This window comes from Camelina sativa, chromosome 9 (genome assembly GCF_030686135.1).
Source record: "Camelina sativa cultivar CO46 ecotype springtype chromosome 9, ASM3068613v1".
Lineage (NCBI taxonomy): Eukaryota > Viridiplantae > Streptophyta > Magnoliopsida > Brassicales > Brassicaceae > Camelina > Camelina sativa.
The window spans coordinates 33,605,669-33,633,568 of record NC_141888.1 but is presented as its reverse complement, the minus strand read 5'-3'; the positions used below and the strand labels follow the sequence as shown (position 1 = coordinate 33,633,568).

Genomic DNA, 27,900 nt, shown 5'->3' with positions numbered 1-27,900 from the left:
TAGTCAAATGCATAAACTAAATTGGTACACTTCGACATCATCTGAAGTCTGCTGAACTGGCTATTCGAAACCTATACTCACGAGTCACGAGAATAAAATTCTCGATAGATTGATGTTTTATGATGTATTTTTGTTTTTAAAATATTGGTATTGTATATTAAAAAACTAAAAATTTTCTACTATGTGCTTTTTTACGCATAGTATTCGTCTAATCGTTTATATTTTATCTTTCTACCAAAAAGTAACTAAAAATTAATTTACAAACAAACAAATTTTTTTTAATATATATAATAATATCTAAACATCAATTTATTAAGGATAGAAAAAATAGTTTATATCTATATAGCCATATTATACTATTAATCTATGTACTTTCGGCACAATCATCCTATACTATATTAATTGAGAAGTACAAATATGAAACTAACCTTAAAATGTGTAAAAAATTACATTCAATTGTCATTAGAAAAACTTAATTAAAATTAATTAATTAAATAAATAAATATAATTAATTAAAAACGAAAATTGGGAACACATAAAATAAATTAAATTGTAGAAAAGTAAAAAAAAAAAAAATCTAATAGAATCAAAACTAATTCGTCATTAAAAAAATCTAATCCAATAAAATCTATATAACCACAAATTTTATCAAAACAAATTTCCAGCACAGGATAAAATTTTTATCAAAAATCTAATCAAATAAAATATATAACAGTTTGCTTAGATTTTAAAAATTAATAAACAAAAAAAAGATATAGATATAGTATCTTATCTATTTAAAAAAGTTATATTTTTCTTTTAGCCACTGTTTTTTAAGAAAATAAAACTAAGTTGAGATTTAAATATATTCAATGTTAGAAGGTGATTATTACAAACAAAAAAGGAAAGCCACAAAAAAAAAACAATGAATGTTTTTTATTTAATCATAATTTTATATTTTTATCAAAAATTTAATCGATAATTTTATATTTTTATTTAGAAAAAATTCAGCCCGCGGTTTTCCGCGGGTTAGTACCTAGTTGATTACATTTTCAAACACTGATAAAGCTAGCTAAATAGATAGACGAAAGGATAAAAGTCCACCTAGAACTTTCTTAACTTCATAATACGATTATTATTATCATAATCATTTTTAAAAAAATTGTTAAAATTTATCGATCAACAAAAAGAACAGCATACAACGAATGTAATAATGGGCTCTTCGGAGCCCACAAACTCACTGTTATTATAATTATTGTTTTCTGGTTAAACCTGTGAAGAATATTATTTTTCGCCATTTTTGGATAAAACTATAATAAAGCTTTTATTCCTTTCTGTTTTTGTCAAACAAGCTTTTGTTCTTCTTTTCTTACATTGAAACAATGTGTGTTTAAGTATTTTTTTTTCGAATATTCTCATGGACATGATGCTTCTTTTAAACTTCCGAATTAAAAATTCCGGAGGATATGATTAGTTAGTTTATCAGGATAAGTATTATTCATCGAATAAAAATTTGGATTTGTGGAACATTATATACTCTCCACTCCACTAAAAATCCGGTCCAGTATTATGTGTAACAATAAACACAGAAGAACATTATATGTTCAACTGTGTCTACACCATAGCTTAGCTGGGAGTATTAGATTAGAGAAATAAATATTCTTAAAAAAATTGGTGACTAGCTAGCTAAGTGATTATATGTTCCTTTAAAGGAATTTTGAATGTAATTTACAAAAAAAAAAAAAACGGCTATACCACATGAGACTATGAGAGTCTGTTCTTTAAACTCTCTACTCAAGGCTCATGAGAGACTCTTTGAAAGATTATGAGTATATATGAATGATATTTGGTTATTATGGTCCTTCTGAGTTCTGAGTATATTATCTTGAGAGCCATATGTACTTCAACTTCACGATCAAAGCAAAGATTCCAAAGCATGGTATGTGCATCACCCCAACAGCCGCATACCTGCAAACATCATTTAAAACATTTACTTTGTAGTCTTTAAACCAATTCAAGATCAACAATTGGATAAGGAACTAGGCGATGATCTTTGTGTAAAGTTACCATAAAGGGGCATAGGGTGATGACAAATCCAAGAATGGGTAAGGCCACCTGCACAAACAAAGATCATGCATATAGTTTATATACACATACCTCAATAGCCTAAGAAAGTAAAACTAATATGTTCATAGAATAATGTAAAGAAAGATAGAAATATGACTATTACCAGAAGGAGACACAAGCATGAACAATCCATTGGAATAGCACAAATATACTAGTCCATACCACAAAGTATGCAATTCTGAACAACGGGAATCGCTGGATACATAGAAATCATCATCAAAGGTCATCATCATAATCATAAAGGTTATTATTATGTTGAACTAAGCATAACAACTAACCAGAGAATTCAGAAAAGTTTCACCGAGGAGGAAAATAGCATTGACTGAGTGCATAATCACAATGAACTGCAGTATCAATAATGTTTCGTTAGAATTTAGCCTCAGAGACAATCAAAGACTTACAAAGTGTGACAATTTGCTTACAGTTAAAACTTACAAAGTCGAGACTGAAATCTTTGGCTGTGAGGAAAGGGTAGATAATGAACCAAAACACACCATCTGTAAGCAATACAGCTCCTGCACAAGTCTGCAATCCAAACAAAAATTTGTTCAGACACAGAGAAACTTATGCATAGAAGTTAAACATGTTTGACACTTAAACCAGAAAGACTTACTTGGAAAAGAATCTGATGAATGTAACCCAATGTAGTTGCAATCTGACGTGTTGTTCTGTTGTCTCTATCATGTCCGTTTGAAGATTTAAACACATTCAGGGGAGGTCTATACGACCCTTGCTCTTCTTCATCAACTACATTGACTCCGCTTTCACCATCATCAGCATACTTAAATCTGTATATGGACACCAATGCTGCAAGCTGCATCACATCAAAGTACACTTATAAAGGTTTCACATGGAAAGATTACTCATCAGACCCTTAAAAGATTACACATAGAAACACATGTAATAACTACTACTCTCAGGAAGATGTGAGGATCTAGAGACAAAGATTTGGATAAAGCATGTGAAGTACCATGATAAGGTGAAGAAGAAAAGCCATACCCCAAAGTAAACTGTAACCAATGTGAAAGTCCATCTGATAAGAAACCAATCAAAAACTCATCAGAACAAGTGAGATGCAAAAAAATCTTTCTATGTAAATCAAAGAAGTCTCTATGAAAACTCACTGTGTGTAGAAGATGAAAATGCCGGTTCCATCAGCAATAGCATTACCAGAGATAAGTCCAAGAAGAACAAAAAAACCGAAAACACGAAAACCTAACAACCAGTTCGGATGAACGTCTTTGACACAAGTGTTCCAAGTTTCATCATCATATACAACTCCAGTGAGTTGCTCGAGTTCCAAGCTTTGATCATCATCATCAGTATCATCACCGTGTTTCTTGCGTTTTCTTGGTCCTTCGTATCTCCAAATCAGAAACGAAGACAGAAACAGAGACGTCAAGACGAAGATAGCACAGAGAAAGAATCTCCAGTTAAGCCAGTAACTTGGGATGTTCGTCTCTGAAGACATTGTTGGTTGCCAAGTATGTTCAGTTGAGCCTGTAATGAAACTCGACAAATCAATTCGGCTAAACATATTCTTCACCATTATTCAACTTCTCTGAACTTCTAAACCAAGTTGATGATTCTTGAATTTTAAACAAGACTCTAATAAATTCATGTCAAGAAAAGCAAAAAAGTGCGAGAAACACATGAGTCATGATGAAACATCACGGATCTTGATTTCGTTTTTTTGGTTAGCATTAACAATGGACAATGAAAGAAAGATATAGCATTCAAAGCAAGAGACAGATTCTTTACTTAACCAAAGCCAGACAAAGTAAGAAAAGAACAAAAAAAAAAAAAAAGATTAGACAAGACAAAAGATACCTGTAGTAATGCTTTGCTTCAATTCAGTATCAGATTCTGTGAGTGAGAACGATGAGAAATCTCTCTCTCATCTGTATATATTTTATGTTGGAAAAAGGTGGAATCTGATGTTTTTGTAGGAGATTTGGATTTTGTTCTTGTTTTACTCTCCACACGTTTATGTGTTTTATATCGTCATAAACTTGCATTACATTAGAGCCATTTGTTTAAAGAATCAATCAAGACAAAGGTAGAAGTTACCTGATGCAGGCTTTTTGCTACTGTTTAATGGGCTTAAGGCCCATTTTATTTACAATAGTATAAGCCTCATAAGCGTGCTGTGTGATCTGAAACCCTAACTTGAAGCCCACGCATTCTAGTATATACTCTGATGCCATTCAAGGTCTTAATTTCTGATTTTAATTTTTGATTTTTTTTTTTTTGTAATATATAATTTAGTCAGAGTTTTTTTAAAAAATATTTAATTTTTTATTTTATTTTGATTTGGATTAATGGGTAAATGATGAAAATAACAGATATTTAAGAAGATACATTGTATTGTATATATCCTATGAACGTTAAGAAGATAAATCAAATTTCACTAACTGATTAATCATACATTAAGCAAATGCAAAGTGTCATAAAAAAAGGACCTGTGCTTTTTTTTCGTCTATACTTTGTTTGCGGCTTTTTGATGTTCTCAGAGTTGGATTTGAAGAAATGCCTGAAAGAGCCGTTGCAGTTTTCAGTTTGCTCTTCACTTTTTTTTTTCTCTGTTTCAAGCTTTGTAAAAAACGCCTTGTCATGATCGTTGACCTATAGTACTCTATAACTTTTTGCTATATATAATAACATTACATGGAACAACTACTAACTGTTTGTGTTTTTGTTTTCCCAAACTATGGCATGTCTAGAAAATAACATTTTGACGTATCAAGCACAAAATCTCTCGTTTCATCTTCCAGATTTCAATGGGGACAAACATGTTGACCAGGAAAAATCTGCGTAGAGGTTTTGGAGTAAAGCAAAGAAGTGAGATAAGATAAAAGCCTTGTGCTTTAAGTTAAGATGTGTTTGAAAAATAAGGGCTTCTCTTTATCTACTTTTAAGCCAAGCCAATAAAATCCCCTTAATTACTCTGCTTATATATATATTCAAACTATGTATCACCTCATTACACAAAGAAACTTTTCTATGCATAGAATCTCATATCTTATAACTATACAATCATACAAATATTTTGTTGGAGTTTTTGTTTTTAGTAAGCCTCAAATGAATAAGCCCTTCCTTATTTCCCTGCTTGCTCTGTTTATGGTAGCTTCTTATGGAGCTCCAGGAAGTACAATGTACAGGGAACTTGACATTATTGGGAAGCTTGAGAACCTCGATGTCCCTGAGGATGAGATTGACGATGATGTGACCTTCTTTGATTTCTCGTCGTTTACAAGCCAATATTCTGGTAAGAATCTGGTGAATGTTGATAGCTTTGGTGCTGCTGGAGATGGAGTTTCTGATGATACTCAGGTGCGTTATGTTCGAATCGGTTTAACAATTGGATGATAGATACACAAAACCTCCATTTCACAATTTTTATTAGCTGATGTAATGTTTTCTTATAAACTAGGCACTTATAAGCGCTTGGACCATCGCCTGCTCTGCACCAAACTCTGTGTTATTGGTTCCACAAGGACGTCGCTATTTAGTAAATGCGACGAAATTTGATGGTCCATGTCAAGAAAAATTGATCATTCAGGTAACCTTTGAAACTTCTTAGTTCCTGTTTGGTTTGATTCTTATATATGAATACAACAAAGGTCATACATGTGTTACCATATGGTCTTATGCATTTTTATGAAATCTGATTTTGATAGATTGATGGAACAATTGTGGCACCAGATGAGCCTAGCCAATGGGACCCTAAATTCCAAAGGGTTTGGCTCCAATTTTCGAAACTCCAAGGAACTGTATTCCAAGGGAATGGAGTTATAGATGGTTCTGGTACCAAATGGTGGGCTGCTTCTTGCAAAAAGAACAAGTCTAACGTAAGATATATCTTCTTTAACGTAAATTGAACTTTTTCTTCTAATTCTAAAGTACAAATCTGACACAAATCTTTCTTCTTTTTGTCTCTTGTAGCCTTGCGTAGGCGCACCAACGGTTTGAAATCTCTCTGTTTTGTGTTAATCAACCATTAGACTTATCATTTTTATGTTTGGTTTTGGCGTTTTGCTTATAACAAAGTCTTTAATTTATAATACAGGCGCTAACTATATATTCAAGTTCAAATGTGTATGTGAGAGGCATAACAATCCGGAACAGCCAACAAATGCATTTGATCATAGCTCGATCAAACACAGTTCGAATCTCTAGAGTTATGGTCACATCTCCAGGAGATAGTCCCAACACCGATGGAATTCATATAACAGCATCTACTGATGTTGTAGTCCAAGACAGTAAAATCAGCACAGGTTCTTCACCAAAAACATTATTCTGGTACTATATTATTAAACTCAAAATGTTATAGCTGATGACACTTAAACTTGATAAACAGGAGATGATTGCGTCTCAATTGTTAATGGAAGCTCGAAGATAAAGATGAAGAGACTCTATTGTGGACCAGGACATGGTATCAGGTAAAACCATCTCTAACCTTGTCAAAGAAAAAAAAAACACTCAATAAATTATTGCAATTTCTTGCTCTGCAGCATTGGAAGCCTTGGACAAGGACATTCAACAGGAACCGTCTCTGCAGTTGTGGTGGACACTGCGTATCTAAAGAACACAACTAATGGTCTAAGAATCAAGACATGGCAGGTAAAAATCTCAATTCTTCTTGATCCTTAATTTTCATACTTTCCTTCCAAAGAGTATTGATTGAAAGATGAAATCTTTTAAAACAGGGTGGTAATGGTTACGTAAAGGGTGTACGTTTCGAGAACGTTAAAATGCAGGACGTTGCGAATCCGATTATAATCGATCAATTCTACTGCGATTCGCCATCAACTTGTCAAAACCAGGTTTCTTTCACATAACCATTGAGACTCATCAAGAAACCTCAAGAAAAGGGATTAAAATCTTTTTATTTATTCCTATTTCATTTGCAGACATCGGCGGTTCACATATCCGAGATAATGTACAGGAACATAACCGGAACCACAAAAAGCTCGAAAGCCATCAAATTCGCGTGCAGTGACGCAGTCCCTTGTAATCACATCGTTCTCAACAACGTCAATTTGGAAGGCAATGATGGGAAAGTAGAAGCATATTGTAACTCTGCTGAAGGGTTTGGTTATGGCGTGGTTCATCCTTCTGCTGATTGTCTGTATTCTCACGACGACAAGGGCTTAGACCAAACTCATAAGCATTTGGCAGAAACTGTTATGGTCGGAGAAGAAACTGATCAAAATGCTCACGACGAGCTTTAAGGGTGGTTGATGATGGAATATATTGACGGTCGTTGATAGTGAGGGATGTACACGTATACGTTATAATGTAGTTGTAATTCATCTTAGCAACTGACCTATAAATATATATTAGCTTGTAAATGAAGCAAACATACAATGAGATTGAAAAGCATTGTAGTGTTTCAATATTTAATTATACGGTAAAGTATATTATTATATGTAATCTTTTTTTATATATAAAAAAAGAATGCTTACTTTGTAGGTTGAAGCAAATGTTCATCTAATCTATGTTTATGTTATGAACTTATCAGTTATCATATAAGTTTTTTTTATCTAGAATTTAACAAGTGAGCGTTAAGCGTTCGCAACAAAACCATAACCCAAACCAAACAAAAACAAATCAAACCAAATTATATGATTTTAAACATAATTACTAAAGCATAATTATTTCTAAATTGATTAGTTTGGGATATTGTTTTGAAATTTGGAATTTTAACCTCAAGTTAACCAAATAAAATAAACTAAAATTCATTCTTTATATATTATTAAAAGATGTAGATATGTAATTATATGGGTACCCTAATCATATTACAATAAAAAAATATTTTCATAACTATAAAATTTATAATTATAAGTTATCTTAACATATGCTCTGATAATGACATTTGCATTTTCTGATTGGTCAGACAGCATCAACATATATATATAACTTAAGAAAAGAGCTTATAGTGATTTTATTTTTTATTTTTTTTGGGAAGCTTACTGTGTCATATCTTTATTGGTTAGATTGCAGGATCCACTGACGAGCACCCAGGGCACCTGGTCATCGAAGATTCCAAAAGGGCATTTGCGTAAACTCCAAATGGGCAATTTCGTTAATTGGCATGTAAAACGACGTACAAACCGGTACCCCTCTCCTCCTTATAAAAAAATCATCTCCTCACTTTGGCCAATTTCACCGTCGTCGTCGCGTTTCTCTTAAGCTTCTCTCTCTCTCTTTCAAAAACTTATTTGGATCTCTCTCTCTCTCGGGTACGTTCTTCGTAGGTACGCTTTGAATCTAGATCTCAGCTTTGCTCATACATTCTCAATTTAGATCATAAGGTTCTGCTTAGATCTGTATTCGATTTCATATGCATTGCGTTTTTGTGTTTCTTGTGAAATTTTGATGGATTGATTTGATTGAGGTTGATGTTGCTCGTTTAGATTTCACAAGATATGTATGTATGTCGAAGATTCTGATTACGATCTGACACTGTGGTGGATCTGTTTCGTATTCTATTCGTTTCCGTTTTTTTTTCAATCGTTGTGATTGTTTCTGATAATAGCTTCTGAGAAGCTGAAGATCTGATCAGAGAGATCGTGAGGTTTAGGAATGTTTTCAATCTCTTTTTGGATCTGGCTGATCTCGTTAAATTTTATGTTTCGTAAGTGACATTTTTTGGTATTGATCAGGTTCTAAGATGATATAAGAATCGAATTTGGCATTTTTGATGCATAATTTTTAGGATTTTCTCATAATATAGAATGTGGATGAGATTTTTGAAACCATACTTTTGTTGTGTTTGTGCAGTGAAGCAAAGATGGGGTTGAGTTTCGCCAAGCTGTTTAGCAGGCTTTTTGCCAAGAAGGAGATGCGAATTCTGATGGTTGGTCTCGATGCTGCTGGTAAGACCACAATTTTGTACAAGCTCAAGCTCGGAGAGATTGTCACCACCATCCCTACTATTGGTAAAACCTTCACATCATAATACTGATTTCTTATTTGTGTTGATGAGTATATATAAACTCTAGGATTGTGTAGCGACTGAACTAAAAATCTATCAACAGGTTTCAATGTTGAAACTGTGGAATACAAGAACATCAGTTTCACCGTGTGGGATGTCGGGGGTCAGGACAAGGTACCATATCTAGTCATTTTCTGCATTACAGTCTGATCTGTTTTTGTCTTCCACAAGTGTTGAAAGTAAATTTTCTCTTGTTTGCAGATCCGTCCATTGTGGAGGCACTACTTCCAGAACACTCAGGGTCTCATCTTTGTTGTGGATAGCAATGACAGAGACAGAGTTGTTGAGGCAAGAGATGAACTTCACAGGATGCTGAATGAGGTTTGTAACCAGTGCTACAGAAAGAGAGATTCTTTCGTCGTGCTTCTGTTTAAAATCCTATACTTAGCAACTTTTTTGATTGCAGGACGAGCTGCGTGATGCTGTGTTGCTTGTGTTTGCTAACAAGCAAGATCTTCCAAATGCGATGAATGCAGCTGAAATCACAGATAAGCTTGGCCTTCACTCCCTCCGTCAGCGTCATTGGTAAATAAAACATCCCAACAAGTTCCAAAAATCGAAACCTTTAGTTTGTTCTATATATTTATGTGTGTGTTTTTTGCGTTCTACAGGTACATTCAGAGCACCTGCGCCACTTCAGGTGAAGGGCTGTACGAAGGTCTGGACTGGCTCTCCAACAACATTGCCGGAAAGGTAACATAAGTTTCAAAACACACAAATCTAACGAATTGGTTTATTCTTTCCCTGTGATGCTTATACCTTTTCGTCGTGTGGCATCTTGCACAGGCATGATGAGGGAGATATTGTGCATTGCATCGAGATGATTCTGTCTGCTGTGTTGGGATCTCTCTGGATGCAAAGAAGAGATTATAAATATTATCTGAAACCTTTTTTTGCTATTGGGGTATGTGAATGTTTCTGATCGTGTGCAAGTAGATGTCTTGTACCTAAAATTTACTAGAAGAACCCTTTTAAATAGTTTTCGTGTATTGTACCTGGATTAATATGATTGATTTTTTTTTGCTTTCTTATTCATGTCTTCATCTTTTTCATCGCATAGATAATTCTTTCTTTACAAAAATAAATGAATGAAGTTATTTCTTTGGAAATGTTGTCTGTTATTTCTTTGGAAATGTTGTCTATTTTAAATTTCACATCAATACTGGTAACTGTAAACTTCTTCAACATTGATATGCCAGTGAATCTTTTATGAAAACAAACATTATATTGCTGCGTGTTCCAAAAATCCTCAAGGTATCTATTTTTCCAAAATCATGGACTTTTGTGACTTAAGACAAGTCATTCCGGCGTCTCCTTGATGTTCTTCTATGTGCAGCCCATCTTCCCTTTATATCCCCAGATGTTCCAATCCGTTGCTCACCTGGCGAGTGACCATCCTCCATTTCTCCGGCTGCACGGATCCTGGTGGTCTCAGCCAACAAGTCATAGATGAGCATCTCTGTAGTCTTGGCCGTGATTCCTCTGAGATACCAAGAAATGGGTGGAGGTGGAACAATCGCTGGCTGTATTAGCTGGTCTAGTGTCACTTTAGATCCGATCCTCCCTTTGCCTCCAGTGCACCGGTTATATTCATCCAACGTTTTCGGTTTCAAACGATCACACATATGTTCGTCCACAAACAAAGGCTTAACTTGCCAGCTTCCTTCAAATCTCTTCATGAATCCACTCTTAACTTGCTTGAATTTCATCTGCAACACATCCACCATTTTTCACGAACAATTCAAGAAACTTAAAAAGACTTTTGTTGTAATCAGAGAGGTCGTACAGAGTGGTCTGCCCGGTTCTGATCCACCAAGACATGAACTGAGATTGTCCCTGACCACCACAGAAATTTCCACAAAGCTGCTTGTTCTACTTCCACCACTTGCCTCAACCCTTCATCTACCAATACTTTCCGCGACATAACCTCCTGTGATTTCGAGGCCAATGAATCACATGAGCTTAACTCTTACAGAGGACAAGATACACGCAAACATACATACCTTGATATTTTTGAAGACTCTTCTGTTGTCAGGGTCAATCACAATGTTATAGACTGCATCAGGAGGTAAACCAACATTCACCTCGGCTTTGAGATTGCAAAGCGATCCTTTTGGAATACTCACCTGCAAAGAATCTTGTTATTATCTCTCATACAACAGGATTCTAACTCGCTTTGATAAGAGACCATGTGATGGAGTGAAGTCTCATATTCACCTTAATGACAGGAATCTGATCAGTCCACGAAGGGTTCTCTCTCCAAATACCTAACTGTTTCTCCAAATCAATTTGCATTGAGCTCGATGAGCTTTCTTTATCTCGCCTCCATGAAGAACCAATCCCATGCTTATCAGCTTTCAAATTCTTCAGCTGGGACTGTAAAAAATATACCAAAAATGCTTTATTTTTCTCAGCTCCTCTAATAGATAAACAAACATCACAGGCATGTGTGAAATCAATCAGAGTATATCACCTTAAGACAGTTCTGGAGCTTCTGAGAAAACCCAACGAATCTAGAGATTGCAGGATCAAACACACTTGTGACCACATTATTCTTGTTTCTCTCCGTGTCTGTACCTGGATTGCCCATTTATTCCCTGCACAAATGTATATAAAAGCAATCAACATTCAAAAGGTTCATCTCTGGATCAGAAACAACAACAACAACACTGAACATTCTGAAATTGGTCATACTCATACACATAAACAAAGAATTAAACTTTCACTTAAAGTATATAAAGCTTCCACAACATCAAAAACCCAGACTTTAATGACGCAATTGAAGTAAAATCACCCCAAAGTTAGGATTTTTAAAGATTATCTTAACTGAAAGCAAAAAGCTTTTATCTAATTGAAGAAACACAGCTCAGAAAAAAGGCTGTAAAAATCACAATCAGATACGAAGCAGAGACTCAATTTGTGCGAGGCATTAAAGTGAGAGATGGGTCTTCTTTTTCCCCGACAACACTCACCGAAATCGAGGACCCAGACCAGATCTTACAACAGCGATCGACAAAAGTCTAAAAATGACAGATTTTTTTTTTTTCTTCCCCAAGGGTCTAAATCGTATGGAAGCTTTATGTTGGTTTTGTGTTACACAAAGCAACTCATGTGATCTACACACCTAAACACGTTATTCCAAGAAAGAAGAAGACGAAATTATTATCAAGCTTTGAATCGCGATGCGATGGATTCGAGAGTGTTGGCACATTTGTCTCTCTTTTTTTTTTTAGTGTGTGTAGCAGACAAAAGAGACCATTGAGGAACACGATTGCCACGTGTCATTTTTTAGCTGGGCGCGGAGAAAAAGAGATGAAGCTAACGTTTATCAAACTGCGTGCCGTTTTTTTACCGCGCTAGGAAAAAACGTCAATCACTTCACTTGATGGCTCTTTTTTGCTCTATGGTGTTAATTGAAAATTTACTTTATTTTGTTTGGACATAAACATTTTGGATTCACTAGATTGGACCAATCTACTTTATCTTATTTAATTTTCTCGAGTAGTTGTTAATTATGAGTCTAAAAGATTGTATTGAGTGCACAATATGGTAGCAATGGAAGAGTGTTCATTGTTTAAGCTCATGAGTGATGAGTATCAAAAATGGCGTGATAAGGAATTCATTAATATGTTCTACTTTTTGACCTCATGAAATTATGGATTTCAAACCTTTTGTTTAGCCAAAAAAGAAAAGAAAAAACCAATCTGCTACGGCGTAAATAATTAAATCGAATTTAAACACAATCTAAAATGTTGTACAAGTAACTATTCATACTTTTATTATGAATTTTCAATAGAGAATAAATATATTGAGTTAAAAAAATATAGAATAAATATATCACTAAGAAGTATAATTAGAAAATTTTAAACTAAATGTCAATTGTATTTAAATTGATATATCTGGATAATCAGTATTTAAATACATCCTTTGTACAATATCATTTTTTTAACCACACATAAATTATAAAAACTCTTTCATGATAGTAGAATCTGAATATAAATATTATATATATATATATATATTTGTGTTTTAAAGGGCTTTATTTCCTTATATTTTGAATTTAAAAATAATCTTCATGTGCCATTTTAATAACATAAACACATAAATATAACTTGAAGCAAAATATGTTAGAAACATCATCACCATGAATTAACCAAAGTCTAAACAATCAAGATTGCAACACTAAACAAGTTGGATTTAGTGTCATATAAGCAAAATATAATCATTTGTTACTCTCAATTCCACAACGATTACTACTTTTAATTTTATTAATAAATTACATTTTCGAAGATACTTTTTAATTCTCTTTCGCAAAATTATATTCTCAAAAATACTTTTTATTCTCTCTCTACTCTCTCTTACAACTTTTTTGAATTTAAAATCAAAAAGAATGAAGGCAATGAAGATCTCAATCTCGAGGAAGACATGGGAATCATCCTGGTACGCTGCCGGCGAGGGAGAAACGAAGCAAACGACGAACGACGTCCGGTATGGTGACAACTTCAGCACCCTCGGATATTTTTTTAAAAATATTATTTTTCAAAAAAAAAAATATATATATATATAGTTTAATTTGTACCAATTTTAAATTTATTTACAATGGATATATTAATTTATATAATCGATAACACAATATAATCATAGCAAGGAATGGATGTATTTTTAAAGATTCATGCAATGTTCAATGGAATGGACTTTTTGTTTTGCGCTCAAAGGCTTCAAAGAGAGTTATGCTTATTGAAGGTTTGTATAAGTTTTAAATCTAAAGGTGGTATACATAATATAATCCCATGCCATTGCAATTTATAAGAAGATAATAACATTGTGAACACACACTTTCAGCATTTTCTGAGAAAGAAAAAGACGTTCAAGGAGACAAAAAGTTTGAAAGAAAATAGAAAAAGAATATTAGTGTGAAAGAACGAATATAAAATACGTTTTACACTAATCCCTATGTTGAAAAAACAAATATCATTCCATTCTCACTTGTTGGAACCCCACTCTCACAAAGACACTAAACCTACAAAACTAAAGTGAAAAAGTAAACCTCCGCTTGGAAACTCACATGAAGGAAGGGTTAACGCTCGACACTAAAAAAAGACTGATGGTGGATTTTGTAGAATTAGTGGATCCATTTCCTAATTTTATTTGAAAAACTCGAAAATCATCATTTTGTTCTCCTGATATTTAGCCCAACTTTATATATAGAATACACAAGATACATTCAAGCACTACGGAATTGAAAAATGGAGAAGGAAGAGTGAAGAGTATAGAGAAACAAAAAAAAAATGTGTATAAATTAATTGGGAATCGCCTAAAGAGTAGAGTCAATGATTGGTAAAGCATCCGCCCACTCATCAAATCTTTAAATTTATCTTTCTTGGAAACAATGAATTTGTGTCTCATCTTTAAAACACTTAAACCAAAATCCCACTTTCTCTTCATACAAAGCAATCAGAAATTGCTCTAAAGTGCATCTCTTAAACGAACCCACATTGTTGATATCAAAAGAAAAGAAAAAAGCAACTACAGTATATTTCTTTATTTAAAAGATAAGTTATATGTAACTTTATTTCAAAAATAAAATAAAAAACCTATGTCTCACATGAACTTTATTTACAAAAAAAAAAAAATGATCATGGACAGGAGTGCTAGTACTATTAATACAATGAAGTACTCTTCATTATCACAGACCTCCTAAAGCATTTTATCTCACCAACACAAGAATCAAAACCAAACCCATCAAAAAAACAAAAATGGGAGATCAACCACAAGAGCTTCAGCAGCCTCTTTATGTGTATCCGTCTTCTTCTTCTTCATCTTCTTCCTCTTATACCCCGTCCCCGCCTACATCCTCTAGTACTTCACGTGGCTCGTTCAGTACAGTGTTCATTGTTCTAGCAGCGATCCTTATCTTAGCAGCACTGGCTTGTGTGTTTGGAAGGCTATGCAACCGCGGTGGAAAGCAACACAAAGATAAAAACAGCAACAAAAACTCCAAGCATGAGAAACCGTCGTCAAAGAAGAGCCGTGAGATCAGACCTGTGGAGCGTGAACCGAGAGAAAGAGGTGACGTGGAGTTTGGTTTCGATATGAAGCGTCCTGGTCCAATGGGGAAACCCTCTGGTCGAAACGGAGGGGACATTGAGTTTGGGTTTGATAACAAGAGAGGAGGAGGTGGAGGAGGAGGAGGAGGAAAAGGAGGGAAAAGACCACCTCCGGTTATATATTAAACATGGAGTACTGATTAAGTTACCGGAAAAAGAAGATCACCATGTTTAAGGCCGCCACTTCAGACACGGTGGTACTTCCCACTTCAAACTCCGGTCAGAACAGTCTTATAAGACAAAGAGACTTTTCATCATGCTTGTTTACTTTATCGTAGTATTCTTGTTTGTTTGATTTTTGTCTTTTTTGGGTCGTTTGGTTTTGTTTCATATTGGTATGGAACTTAGATTATATATATGAAAGCAAGCAAGAACAAAAAAAATTTAGATGACAAGTAACAATTACAAGCTCAAATATGTAAAAAAAAAAAAAATAAGAAGATGGAGTTCTTCATTTATGTTATCACACTCAACAAAAATCCGAAACTCATAAACATATAGAGAACCAAACAAAAGCAAACAAGATTCAAATTAATCACTCTTTGAGAACTATTGTGACTTCTCTTTTTCTTTTTTGTTGTTGCTCTTTTTCTGTTCTCACCTATAATAAGTCTTTTGAGGCAAATGGCCACCATTATGGAGCAAAACTAAAGGTAGCTAGCAAGAAACGAATCTCACACAAAAAAAAAATACAAAAGCGAGTATTAATGCTGTACAGAGAGCTCAACCATGAGGAGTGATAAAAAGGCAAAGGAGTTGTTGACCTATATTTGGATCAGAACCGCCGGTTATTAAAGTTTCTGTTCTCAGATTCATTCCTTGTGAACTCAGCAGAGGCTCCGTTGGAACCTTTCCGGGAGCCTTGGACAGAGTAGTCTCCACTGTACATGCCGGACTCTGAGCTGTCATCAAAACCAAACGCCATTTTCCTGAACTTCATGGTATCATGGTTATACTGACCAGAGTCATAAGCACTGCTTTGTCCCACTTTGATTCCGTTGCTGATATCTCCCATGTCTCCTTCACTATCCAGTGCTCTCACAACCTTATTTCAAACAAGTTTTGTTTTTAAGTTTTCAGATTAGATAAACTATAGAACATGACATGTAAAATTGTTCTGTTAATAAGTCATAGCTAGTGCTTCTTCATGTTGTAGTTTATGGAAAATTATGTTACTAGAAAGATACCTGAACCATGCGTGGACGTTTTGGACCAGAATGCCTAACACAAGCAGCAGCAGTTTCAATCATTCTGAAAACTTCATTCTCCACGTAATGCTTTTCGAGCCGTCTATCAACTATTTCGCTGAAATCACCGGTCTCAATGGCTTTGTGAAGTAGGGGGCGAGCCTGTGAGTTCATCATCGATTATGTCACTTAAATAACTAGAGCAAGTTAAACCATGTATTAAGATGTCAAGACAGATTAGTATTTACCCATTCAACCAAACTCTCTTCTCCAAGAGGCTGGTACTGATCAACTGGTTTGCGTCCTGTTATAAGCTCTAAGAGAACAACCCCAAACGAGAAAACATCTGATCTATCAGTCAGCTTTCCGCTTTGTGCATATTCTGGTGCCAGGTACCTGAAAAACAAAAGCCAATAACATAGGGTCTTATGTACTTTACAAGCAAACTAGTTCATCAGATATACACGTTTAAGCACCTGATCATACTACTACAAACTTTTCTAAAGATACTATAATTGGTTAACTATTGGAGTAGAGTCTTTGATCAAGCTAATTACCCAAAGGTTCCCATAACGCGAGTTGATACATGGGTTTGTGTTGAATCATTGAGTTTGGCAAGCCCAAAGTCAGCAACCTAAACACCAAGAAACAGAAAGGTAAGAACAAATACATGTCTCATCAACGAAAAACTTCAGAGCCAAAGTTCCAAACAGAGGAAATGTTTTTTTTTTTTTTAAAGATGGTTTGCTTTATTGCCTGAGCTTCGAACTCATCGTCCAGCAAGATGTTTGCGGACTTTATGTCCCTGTGAATGATTTTTGGGTGACCTGCAAAACAAAGTAGCCATGATTCAGCTTATGTTTGAACTTTGAAGGACCTAAAAAACTGCCATCACATGCAAATTAAGTACTTACAGTCTTCATGCAAATACGCCAAACCTTTGGCGGAACCTATAGCGATTCTGACTCTCCTAGCCCATTCAAGAACTGGCCTTCCTTTCCCTGTCAAGAACATAACCCATGTATTTTATAAACATGTCTATATGAAACACAAGAAAATCTTGTCTGATGAGAAAAGTGGTAAAAAGAACCTCACCATGCAAATGATGCTCCAAGGTTTGGTTAGGGACATACTCATAGATAAGCAACCTCTCCGAATCCGAAATGCAGTAGCCAACCAGAGAAACCAAATGGCGATGATGAACACGGCTAATGATCTCAACCTCTGCCTTAAACTCACGATCACCTTGTCCACTACCAACCTTAAGCTGCTTAACAGCAACTAGTTTCCCATCATTTAGTTTACCTTTGTAGACACAACCAAACCCTCCTTCTCCAAGTATGTTCTGCTTAGCAAATCCTTCAGTTATGTCCATTAACTCTTCATAAGTGAAATGCGTTTGACCACTTCCCATCACTGCTGAATCAGGTCCGCTCCCTGACCGTGTATAGCCTCCTCCTCCTCCTCCTCCTCTTTGGCTGCCGAAGCTGTTTCCGGAACTGGATTGTTGTTGTGTATTGTAACCACCAGGACCAGAGTATCCCTTTGTAGGATTTTGACCGTATAAGAATCCATCTAAGTGAAGTAAAAGAGAAAAAGCTTATAAACATTTTAAATCTTGAAGACGAACAAAGAAGATGAGAGAGAGAGATGGATCAAGATTGAAACCTGATTTGATGGAGAAGTTTGAAGGAGGCAAGTACTGTGAGTCACTGTAAGCATCAATGTTTCGCTTCTTCTTTCTTCGGACTAAGAACACAACGGCCATCAAGGCAATGACTGCGAAACCGGCAACTGCAAAACCGACCATAGTCTTCCCTTGGTAGCCGCCACCGCTACTTGGAGGTGGCGGGACAGAGATTCCGCTGCTGGGGACTCCGCGCGGTCCACCAGCAGCGGTAGACTTAGGTGGTAATGCGTGAGAGGTATTTCGCGGTGTAGCGTTAGGAGGAGCAGGAGGCGATATGGCCGGTGCTGAAGGAGACTTGGTAGGTGCTGAAGGAGATTTTGTAGGTGCTGAAGGAGACTGTTTAGGTCCTGGTGAGTGTTTTTTAGGTTTCTTGGGTCCGCCCTTCGGTGATGACGCTGGAGGAGGTACTTGTTCCGGAGGCGGAGGAGCAGGAGGGCTGTCTTCTTCATTAGGCGGAGGCGGTGGTGATTCAAACACTTCCGGAGGTGGAGGGGACTCCGACTCCGGCGGCGGTGAGTCTTTCGGTGGAGGTGGAGAGACCACGGTGGGAACCGGCGGGGGAGCATCTGCCGGAGGGGGTGGAGGTGGAGAACTTGGCGGAGGAGATAAAACAGCCGGCGGAGGAGATGGATCAGCCGGCGGAGGAGATGTATCAACCGGCGGAGGAGGAGGAGGAGAAGAATCGGCCGGCGGAGGGGATGAATCAGCTGGAGGCGGAGATGAATCAGCCGGCGGACTAGGAGGTGGTGCTGAATCAGCAGGTGGCGGGGCGGATCCGCCGGTTGAGTTATCCGGCGGAGGAGCGGAATCAGCAGACGGTGCAGGTGGAGAAGAACTCGGAGAATCCGACATTGTCTTCTTCTTGGTTATATCGTGTAACACTGAAATCCGTAAAACCTAGAAAGCTCTCTGTTTTAGCAAATACTCTGCTTCTGAAAATCTAAAAATCACCAACAGAAGCAGAGTTATCGTCTTCTCTCTCCAAGAAACCCACCAAAATGAAAACTATACCTTAAAATTGCATCCATTGATTAAAAAACAAGATCCCGTAATAAACAATGATTTTTTTTTTCTAATCACAAAAAAAAAAAAGGTTTATAAATCGAAGACCTGGAAAAAAGCTGGAGAAATGCGTACCATTACGGAATTATAAATTTTGAACATGTCAAAGTTAATACAAACGTAACAGCTCCACATGATCTTTCCTTTTTTTTTTTTTTTTTGAATTTAGTTTAGTGATTGATGAATGATGATGATACACTTCTTCATTGGAGGCACGTCGTTGTGTCTTGTGTAACCCCGTTTGATCCAAAACTACGTCGTTCGGAATATTCCCATGTTACCGCGCAAACTTTCGAATTCCCCGATCCGACCCGTCATACATCTGCCGCGTTTGGATTCATAGGAAAGAGGAACACACACTATGACGTGTTTTCTAATTCGAACCTACTGTGGTTTTTTAAAAGCCCAAAACAGATTGGGCAAACACATTGGGCCTCTTGAATTTTACTCTGTTTTTCAAATTCCAAATATCTAGAAATACAGTATTCTTCTTTTTTTTTTGGGTCATAATCGTTTGATTTTGATTTTTTGTTTTTGTTCTGTAATCACATGAAAAATGCTATCTCAAAAAAATAATTTTATTGAATATTTATTCCTTTCAAAATATCATTATCGTATATCTGAATAATATTTGTCAACACTTCAGAATTATGTAATGTGGAAGGAAACTAAATGGAAAAATATTCAATTTCACAAGTTATCTATTAATATACCAATATTTTTTAACAAAAATAGAAGAGAATTCGTACACTATTATGTAACCGACCTCGAAATATCTACACCATTACACGCATTTTTTGGTTTAAGATTGATTCTACTCTATTTGGTATTTTCACAAGTCACATGCATTCCAATTAATACCCATTCTACCCCTTTCCCATATTCAAAGAACATTAAAATTATTGACTCGTAGCTTGCTTAGTCACAAAAATCATTATAACCCAGTGTTCTAAAACGCGCTATGCGCTTGCTACGCAGTGGACAAACACCTAACGCCTAACCGTATATGCGGGTGCCTAAGCGGAATCTAGGCAGATTATATATTTTAGATATATAAATATATATTTACATAAAAATAATATTTACATATTTATATAGGATGAAAACTTATACACTTTAATTTCAAAAAAACATAAAACAAAACTCTTATCTATCAAAATAGTTTAGAATCTATAATAATCTCACAATTTAAACAAAAAAAAACATAATCCATTCAAAAATTTGTAAAATTGACAAAATGTAAGTTTATAATTACTTTGGAAGCAAATTAAATTTCATAAGTTTAGACTTTAGAGGCTAATTATAATATTTATTTGAAACAAAAACAATATTTTAAAAAATATTTAATTACAGTACTTTTTATCATTTTAGTCAACATACCGCCTAGAATCCGTACAGGCGTCCGCGTAGACCGCATAATATCCGCCTAAATGCTATTAGGCGTCCGAATTATTTAAAACCGCATAAATTACCGCATAGCTAAAATTCGAGACGCTCAATCACCGCATAGCGTATAACCGCCGCCTAGGCACCCGCGTAGGCCGCATTTTAGAACACTGTTATAACCACATCCTAATCTGCAATTTACTTAAATAACACGACATAATCTGAAGATTTCACAATTTCTAATTATAGTCTAAAAGGGTAAAATAGTAATTGACGAATATAGAAGTACAAACTTGCTGGCCAAGTTTTCGCTTTTTAAACGCCACCCACACTCTCTCTCCTACCTATAAACTGTAAATCCCTAAAACCGCCATTGAAACAAAACCTCTCCCCCATTTCTCTTTTTCCCCAAGAAACCTTCTTCTTCTCTCTTCTCTTCTTTCTCTTCTTTCTAATGGCGGCACAAGTGGAGATCGAGGATCAAGAATCCGTAACCAAATCAGATAACGACGGCGAAATCTTCAACCCCGTCGTCGTCTCCGATTCTAGACCATCATCACCTCCTCCTAACTTCTCCGGCGGCGATAATAATGATTCAACGATCCTTCTACGTGAAGACACCTTAGAACACGATCTCATCAAGAACTGTTTCATCTCAGGAATGGGTTCTTTCTCCAACGAAACAACGATCGTCTCCGTTCGCAAGAACTCAACAGAGAAGAGAATCACAACGAAAGCCAAGTTCGCCGTGTTCAAAGTTTTCACCCAAGCTATGACTAGGAAGAACGAAGGTGACGCGAACGTTAAGTACGGATGGTACTCTGGTTCTAAAGAAGAGATCGATCGTATCGTTACGTATGGGTTTAGTAATAAAGAGATCGAGAAGTTTGAGAAAGACGCTGGTTCTCACGGTGTTGGGATTCATCTTGTTCATCATAGATACTCTCTTGTTGCGTAAGTTTTCTTTTTTTCAGATCTGAGTTTTGGTTTTTCTCTTTTGATGAAATTGATGATGGTTTCTTTCTTCAGGGCTTTAGTTGGTGAAGGTGATGAAGAAGGTGTAAAGCATGTTCTGTTATGCCGTGCGATTCTTGGTAAGCCTGAGGTGATCGTGGCTGGTTCTAAGCAGTCTTGTCCAAGCTCGTATCAGTTTGATTCTGGTGTTGATAATCTTGAGAATCCGAGGAAGTATGTGATTTGGAGCTCTACTATGAATTCTTACATTGTTCCGACTTATATCGTTAGTTTCAAGTCTCCTCGGCTTAGAGGTAATAATAACACAAAACTTATTCAAGATTCTTTGTGTTGTTTTTTGGTTAGAGAGAGTGAAATTGATGTTTGTGTTTTGTGTAAGTTTCAGGTCTAATTGGAAGAGGAAGGTCACCGTGTGTTAGCTTCTCTGTTCTTATGTCTATACTTTCAAAGTCACTAGACCAACCAAGAATGAACTTGATCTTGGCAACTTATGATGATTTTAGGGTATATAAGTTAATTTCAGTTTCATTCAATATTCAAACCCCATGAGTCTGGTTTCTGAAATGTGATTCTGTTTCTTTTTGTGTAGAAACGGAAGCTGAGAAGAGAGCAGCTGGTTAAGAAGATGAGGGAAGTGGTTGGAGACCATCTTCTTTTCAAGATTCTCAAGAATCAGAGGCGTTAGAAGAAAAAAAGTAGTAGGGGGTAAGTCTCTACTAACACATATATTCCAACGTCAGTATCTGAATAATAAATGTTTTTGCTTATGGAGCAAGGTCTCTATAACTTTTCTTAATAGATTTGTGAAAAAAGCATCTTTTTCACCTTTATTTTGTTAGAATAAGTCAGATGAGAGAGTACCGAACTACTGATCATCCCTCTTTTGTTTTTTTTTTTGCTTGGCAGAGAAGACAAATGACGTTACAGATTTTACCAGAAGTAGCCAAAGTGAAACAGTAGCTGATGATGAATGATGATGCATAAAGGAGTAGGTTTGAAACAAGAAGAAACATATTCACACAGTCGTATATGTAGAAATATAGGTTGCAGTAATGACTAATGAAACACTCTTATATCAAAGAAAAAAAGTGTAGTGTTTCTTTTGTTACCCTTTTTGTTTGTTTGTGTTCTACGCGTTAGTTGTATCTAGAACCAGATTTTTACATTACTAATACAAAGACATTTGGTAAAAAAAAAACCCAATAATGCCCATTGCTATGTTTTGTGACTCACTCTTGTTGCTTCTGGATCTCTGATATGACATTAGATGCATAATGACTAATGGATTAATGTAAAAAAATCAAAACAAGAGTAATTATTACATATAAATATTGAATTACATAAAAGAATCATGTTTTCTCCGTTAAGCTTTTTAAGGAATGCTGTTGCTGTCTGTTAGAGAGCTGATCTGTTCTTCTAGCTGCAAAACACATTCATATTTTTGGTTAGATTGATTACTCACATCATCTCTAGTATGAATCTTTATATAAGACTCTTTTGGTATGTTTACCTGACTATTTATTTCTTTTCTTCTTTGAACTTCATCTACAAGCTTATTAACACTGCAAACTCATGAAACATACTTATCTCAACTTTCTAATCAAATCGTAATCCTCAAAACAAACAAACAAAAAAAAGATGAAGAAGTTAGTCATGACAATTTTTTACCTTTTCTCCAAAAACTGAACCTGAGATTGCAGATCTTTCTCCTTTGATGGATATATCTGCACTCCTTCCGTTTTGGGGATTGGATTTCCAGTTTCTGTACAAATTATGACGAGAGAATTATATCTATCAACACTTATTTACTTGAAAGAAGAAACAGAATCTAGCTACAGATGATGAGAGACATTATACCTGCACTTCCATCAAAATATCTAATTAATCTGATTACTTTCTCCTGCCAAGAAAACAAAACACAATGTGAATTCTCTTGCCAAGAATGACAAATCCATAATAACCATTTTTTTATCCACGAGAAGCAGACAACGTAACACACCCTCTGAATGTCATTCTGAACCAGGAGACTCTTTAACAATGGGAGGATTTCCGTTGCTGCGCAAGGTGTTCTGTTCACAGGACTAACAATGTATCCATTTTTTGGTTTCTCCTGATAAAGAAACATTGTTTCCCAAATTTGACAACTATTATTATTACGATAAAGGTTTCACAATCTCGAGAAGCGCATGACATATTGTAATTGAAAATTACCGGCTCATGTCCTGCTTTTTTCACTTGCTTTGTAGTATCCGCTAATGGTTCTAGTACATGTGGCTCTTCAGGAACGAGCTTCTCTGCAGTTCCTAACTGTACATTATATAATGCACCCGGTTGAGAGGTTAACTGAAATGCCAAAATAAGCACGCAGAGATATATTTGCCTTCAGTAGAACGGAATGAAACTTGCCTTTTCTGAGAAATATTCCAAAGGCATAGTCTGTGACCTTTGTACCACTGTGTTTCCTTTTGGTACATCAACCCTGACTTCCCCATTCGCGTTCAGTTCCTGAATCTCTGAATCGCACATTTCATCATTTGGAATCTGATAGCAGAACACTGAAGCATTGAGAGAGTGCGAATAAAAAACTTGTTTTACGTTTTACTTTAAGACAATGTGACCTTACTTACAAGTGATGCTTGCCTCTTCAAGTCTTCGAGATCAAAATTCCAAGCACTAATTCCTCGAATATACTCATGCTGTAAGAAAGCAAATATACGATTTCTAAATTAGGCATCTCCACATACAAATTATAGCTTAGTACCAAAAGGAGTAAGAGATGTTCGATTGGTAGTTATCTGTTGTACCTGGGATAACTGTTCTTTGTCACCATTTAAGCCTTTAAACAACTCAGCCTCTGCCTCCTGTAGAATCAACATAAGAGAAAGTGCACAAGCTTAAATCACACACACCTACTAATATATATATTAAGGTAAGTAATGAAGATTCTAAATTCCAACAGATAAGGAAACTCTTAAACTCATCACCTTGAGCTTTTTAAAACGTTCACCAAGAGGAGAAAGACCATTAAGAATTTTACGAGACAAGTAATCTGTAGACCGTGCATGTTTGAAGAAAGGGTGTTTCAGAAGTTTAGCTGAGGTTGGACGCTTTTTTGGATCTTTAACTAAGCAAGCTGCGATTAACTCTCTAAATGACTGCGAGATGATGAACACAGTTAGTTCCTTTAATTTCTAAGTGAATATATACCTTTATAAGTTGTGTACATCATTAATCTCCACTTACCTTTGAGAATTTCTTATCTCTTTCATAGTCAAGACGAGGAGGAGCATTTTGTAAAGTCATCAATAGCACCTGAAAAATAGTTGAAAGAACCAGCAGAGTTAGATTGCAGTAAAAAACACAATGGAAAATAACAGTAGAGATGAAATTTTACACAGTTAGGACTCACACCTTCTTAGGTGGATATTTGGAAAATGGAGCATGACCATGAGCAAGCTCCAACGCAGTTATGCCGAACGACCATATATCCGCTCTGTTATACCAAGCAGACAAAATGTTAAAAAACCAAATAACTTAAGCTTACTTACTTGTGATTGCTATGCAATATAGAGAATAGTTAAAACGCATACATACTTGAAATCATATCCATGTATTTGCTGCATAACCTCAGGTGCCATCCTGTAGAGCCAAAAAGATTTCCATTGTTCAAAACAAGAAACTTGGTTGTAGTCAGAGAAACTAAGTAAGAAAAACTCACCAACAAGGAGTTCCAACAAATGTATTCCTTGTACGCATCCTATCCCCACTATCAAACATACATGCTGAAACTCCAAAATCTCCAAGTTTCACTACACCTCTCGAGTGAATCAATATATTCCCAGCCTAGAAAACACAAACCATGTAAACAACAAAGTACAAACTAATGATCTCTATCCAAAACATAAGATAAAAAAAGATAGAGACTTTGCTATATACCTTAACATCTCTATGGATATGACCTTGTCGATGAAGATAAACAAGGGCTTTAAGCACTTCCCTAAGCAAAGTAGCAATGATAGGTTGCTCAAGACCTTCCGGAAAAGCAGATTTCAACAAATGAAAACAAGAACCACCAGACATATAAGGCATCACAATCCACAAACTACTACTGTCTATAAACGAACAATGCGCTTTCAATAAATTCGGATGATCAATCAAGTTCATTATATGAACTTCCTTGCGTATCGTTTCCTACATGAAACAAAAAAAAAAAAAACAACAACACAAAGATTTGTATAAATTGTTATGGTAACAAAATTTCAAATAAAAAGATTTGAGGAGGAGAAGAATACAAACCAAATCGTTTCTGCATTTTTCGAGATCTAATATTTTAACAGCAACAATCTCGTTAAGAGCAATGCAACGAGCTCTGAACACAGTAGCACTAACACCTTCGCCTACTTCTTCAAACAACTCGTAATCTTTAGCGTAAAGAGGAAACCTCTTCGTTGATGATGATGATAAACCAGCCATTTCCTCTTCTAATTCTCCCTACAGTAACATTAATATAAATCTCCGGAGATTTTTTATCAAATCCGCATTGTTAAAGAATTGACCAGAAACACTAACCGAAAATGCAGGGGGAGAGAAGAAGAACAATCTCAAGACGAGAAAGAGGTAGAAGGAGGAGGAGGATACGAGAAGCTCGTGAGGAAGAAAGAGTAAAGATTCGAATCTAAAGAGAGACACATGAAAAAAAAAAGATTTGGACAAGAGAGTGCAATCTTAATGTTAATGTTAATGATGAAGAAGAAGAGATCAAACTTTTGTTTTGCTTTTTGCTGATTTTGATTGACCAGACAAATGTCTTAATTTAGTAAAAATCTAATCCGATATTTAATTGGATCCTCTCTTTTCGTCTTCTTTGTGATTTTTTTCTGTTTTTTTTTTGTTCTCAATTATTATTATTAAACAAATTCTGATTTTGTGTTACCAAAAAAAAAAAAAAAAAAAAAAAAAATCTGTAAAAAAGTAAAAAGTAAAAGTTCTATGATTTGGTTTTTTATTTTTGTCTAAATATAAACATGTATTGATCTTTTTGATTTCATATGATTAAGATATAATTATATTAATTTAATGATATGATGACCACTTCATCAAATTATTATTTTTGTTTTCCACTTCTGATTGATGAAAAAGTATTTTTTATGTTCTTCCATATAATCCAAGGGCCAAAAAGCCTATGAACTTTTTCCCTGTATTTATTGATGTTTTCATAGATAAATAGCGTTATAAGAACAAAATGTATTTGTGTGGAGGACGAGTGGCAGAGTGCCATTGGCTATTGTCAAAAAAAAAAAAAAAAAAAAAAGAGTGTCATTTGGCTAAAAAAATGGTTGGTGATGTTTTAAGCCTCGCCGATCATATTCCACTAGGAGTCCCCATTTGAAATTTTTTCACATGAATGTTTTGAATCTTCGCCAAAAGGTATTAAATCATCTAGACATAATTGAGAGAAAGCATATATTGAATGGTTATGTATCAGTTTCTCAAATCATTTTCTCCTCATATATATATGCTCGTTTTTAACGATCGTCCAATATTACGTATGATTTATGTTGTAGCCTTCGGACAAAACGGTGTAAATTGGGTTAGGTCTTTTTCGGACAACTTATATATATATCTACCAAGTGAAATACTCGTACCATGGACAGATCTTGTTTTTGCTTGAAATAAATTTTCATTCTTGGAGTTGTTGTTACACCCACCAAGAGAAGACATTTCAAGAGTCTCCTCTCCAAGCTTGTTGACCCACAATAGCTTGGTCGAAGCATGTAAAATATCAAAACTCAACGACTTCTTTCTACTTATACAAGCTTAAGATATCCTATCCCTGCCACCTTGTGAATTTTATTTCTATGTTTCTCAATAATGTTCCACTCAATAGTCCATCAATGCTATTTGTAAATTTTCTTGCATAGATCTTTTGATACTTCGAATAGGATGATATAACGTACGTATATACATGACCATCGCAAAATAGACTTCCTAAATCTTGAATCTAAAGGAAAAACACAAAAATCTTTGACCTACAATATTTTTATAAAATTTTTAAGTTTTGAAGACGTGAATGTATAACGTACAATCTTTTTTAACTCTCTAAAACCTAATAGTGTGCAAAAATGTCCAACTGCTCAAAGAAGTTGAAGAGGTAGATTCTGACTTATATAAAATTGATATTAGGCTAGTGCAAGCAAATGGTCTGTATATATATTATTGCTTGATTTTCACGCATATAAAGTCGTCGACAGAAAATGTCAAAGCTTTCTTAGATTCTATTAAAAAGAAAATTTATTTGTTAAAAGTTGTTGTGATATCTCTTATCCGAAGTTGTACAAACCAAATGCCTAAAAAAGCACCGTAACAAACAAAACAAAAAACCGAAGA

At 35.3% G+C, this 27,900-nt stretch overlaps 8 protein-coding genes across 18 annotated transcripts; 4 read left to right on the top strand and 4 right to left on the bottom strand.

Moving 5' to 3' along the window:
- Nucleotides 1–1,623: 1,623 nt before the first annotated feature.
- Nucleotides 1,624–4,161, bottom strand: LOC104712597 (uncharacterized). 3 transcript variants are annotated; one of them, XM_087467413.1, is made up of 9 exons: nt 3,937–4,161; nt 3,231–3,606; nt 3,077–3,139; nt 2,720–2,920; nt 2,542–2,631; nt 2,385–2,450; nt 2,210–2,301; nt 2,047–2,094; nt 1,624–1,947 (listed from the first exon to the last, which is right to left on the bottom strand). In XM_087467413.1, exons 3-9 carry the CDS (start codon nt 3,137–3,139, stop codon nt 1,860–1,862), a joined length of 648 nt encoding a protein of 215 aa, XP_087323539.1. In that variant the 5' UTR covers nt 3,231–3,606; nt 3,937–4,161; the 3' UTR covers nt 1,624–1,859. The 3 variants fall into 3 exon arrangements, with proteins under 3 accessions (XP_087323539.1, XP_019085891.1, XP_019085890.1); XM_019230346.2 differs by having other exon boundaries at nt 3,106–3,139; nt 3,937–4,136; XM_019230345.2 differs by lacking the exon at nt 3,937–4,161 and having other exon boundaries at nt 3,106–3,139; nt 3,231–3,790.
- A 910-nt stretch (nt 4,162–5,071) lies between these two features.
- On the top strand, nt 5,072–7,587 carry LOC104715794 (putative polygalacturonase At1g80170). The gene is made up of 9 exons (XM_087465091.1): nt 5,072–5,439; nt 5,540–5,668; nt 5,787–5,957; nt 6,052–6,072; nt 6,176–6,383; nt 6,467–6,548; nt 6,621–6,729; nt 6,816–6,932; nt 7,020–7,587. The coding sequence occupies exons 1-9, from the start codon at nt 5,077–5,079 to the stop codon at nt 7,338–7,340; spliced, it is 1,521 nt and encodes a 506-aa protein (XP_087321217.1). The 5' UTR covers nt 5,072–5,076; the 3' UTR covers nt 7,341–7,587.
- Nucleotides 7,588–8,182: 595 nt separating this feature from the next.
- LOC104712595 (ADP-ribosylation factor 2-B) lies at nt 8,183–10,137 on the top strand. Of its 4 annotated transcripts, none has more exons than XM_010429524.3 (7): nt 8,183–8,366; nt 8,893–9,050; nt 9,150–9,220; nt 9,308–9,427; nt 9,513–9,631; nt 9,718–9,799; nt 9,893–10,137. In XM_010429524.3, the coding sequence occupies exons 2-7, from the start codon at nt 8,903–8,905 to the stop codon at nt 9,896–9,898; spliced, it is 546 nt and encodes a 181-aa protein (XP_010427826.1). In that variant the 5' UTR covers nt 8,183–8,366; nt 8,893–8,902; the 3' UTR covers nt 9,899–10,137. The 4 variants fall into 4 exon arrangements, with proteins under 4 accessions (XP_010427826.1, XP_010427827.1, XP_087321216.1 ...); XM_010429525.3 differs by having other exon boundaries at nt 8,212–8,351; XM_087465090.1 differs by lacking the exon at nt 9,893–10,137 and having other exon boundaries at nt 8,212–8,351; nt 9,718–9,808.
- A 66-nt stretch (nt 10,138–10,203) lies between these two features.
- On the bottom strand, nt 10,204–12,401 carry LOC104712594 (uncharacterized). 5 transcript variants are annotated; one of them, XM_010429521.3, is made up of 6 exons: nt 12,079–12,401; nt 11,580–11,703; nt 11,324–11,482; nt 11,110–11,232; nt 10,893–11,036; nt 10,204–10,815 (listed from the first exon to the last, which is right to left on the bottom strand). In XM_010429521.3, exons 2-6 carry the CDS (start codon nt 11,694–11,696, stop codon nt 10,396–10,398), a joined length of 963 nt encoding a protein of 320 aa, XP_010427823.1. In that variant the 5' UTR covers nt 11,697–11,703; nt 12,079–12,401; the 3' UTR covers nt 10,204–10,395. The 5 variants fall into 5 exon arrangements, with proteins under 5 accessions (XP_010427823.1, XP_010427825.1, XP_010427824.1 ...); XM_010429523.3 differs by having other exon boundaries at nt 12,231–12,384; XM_010429522.3 differs by having other exon boundaries at nt 11,934–12,167.
- A 2,332-nt stretch (nt 12,402–14,733) lies between these two features.
- On the top strand, nt 14,734–15,744 carry LOC104712591 (uncharacterized). Its single transcript, XM_010429519.3, has one exon. It carries the CDS (start codon nt 14,863–14,865, stop codon nt 15,337–15,339), a length of 477 nt encoding a protein of 158 aa, XP_010427821.1. The 5' UTR covers nt 14,734–14,862; the 3' UTR covers nt 15,340–15,744.
- On the bottom strand, nt 15,648–19,194 carry LOC104712592 (proline-rich receptor-like protein kinase PERK13). Its single transcript, XM_010429520.3, has 8 exons — nt 18,069–19,194; nt 17,496–17,975; nt 17,315–17,401; nt 17,157–17,227; nt 16,958–17,034; nt 16,649–16,796; nt 16,401–16,562; nt 15,648–16,258 (listed from the first exon to the last, which is right to left on the bottom strand). The coding sequence occupies exons 1-8, from the start codon at nt 18,940–18,942 to the stop codon at nt 15,989–15,991; spliced, it is 2,169 nt and encodes a 722-aa protein (XP_010427822.1). The 5' UTR covers nt 18,943–19,194; the 3' UTR covers nt 15,648–15,988.
- Nucleotides 19,195–20,787: 1,593 nt separating this feature from the next.
- On the top strand, nt 20,788–22,859 carry LOC104712589 (putative inactive poly [ADP-ribose] polymerase SRO3). The gene is made up of 5 exons (XM_010429515.3): nt 20,788–21,492; nt 21,568–21,806; nt 21,899–22,017; nt 22,103–22,218; nt 22,420–22,859. The coding sequence occupies exons 1-4, from the start codon at nt 20,993–20,995 to the stop codon at nt 22,196–22,198; spliced, it is 954 nt and encodes a 317-aa protein (XP_010427817.1). The 5' UTR covers nt 20,788–20,992; the 3' UTR covers nt 22,199–22,218; nt 22,420–22,859.
- LOC104712590 (serine/threonine-protein kinase BLUS1) lies at nt 22,782–26,273 on the bottom strand. 2 transcript variants are annotated; one of them, XR_015566096.1, is made up of 17 exons: nt 26,083–26,273; nt 25,810–26,004; nt 25,450–25,704; nt 25,232–25,356; nt 25,108–25,152; nt 24,925–25,006; nt 24,757–24,825; nt 24,498–24,668; nt 24,318–24,374; nt 24,137–24,209; nt 23,920–24,054; nt 23,725–23,820; nt 23,513–23,623; nt 23,371–23,413; nt 23,182–23,275; nt 23,024–23,075; nt 22,782–22,933 (listed from the first exon to the last, which is right to left on the bottom strand). XR_015566096.1 is itself a non-coding variant. In XM_010429518.3 (17 exons), exons 2-17 carry the CDS (start codon nt 25,984–25,986, stop codon nt 22,886–22,888), a joined length of 1,629 nt encoding a protein of 542 aa, XP_010427820.1. In that variant the 5' UTR covers nt 25,987–26,004; nt 26,083–26,273; the 3' UTR covers nt 22,782–22,885. The 2 variants fall into 2 exon arrangements, 1 of the variants encoding a protein (XP_010427820.1); XM_010429518.3 differs by having other exon boundaries at nt 24,141–24,209.
- Between the last annotated feature and the right edge of the window lie 1,627 nt (nt 26,274–27,900).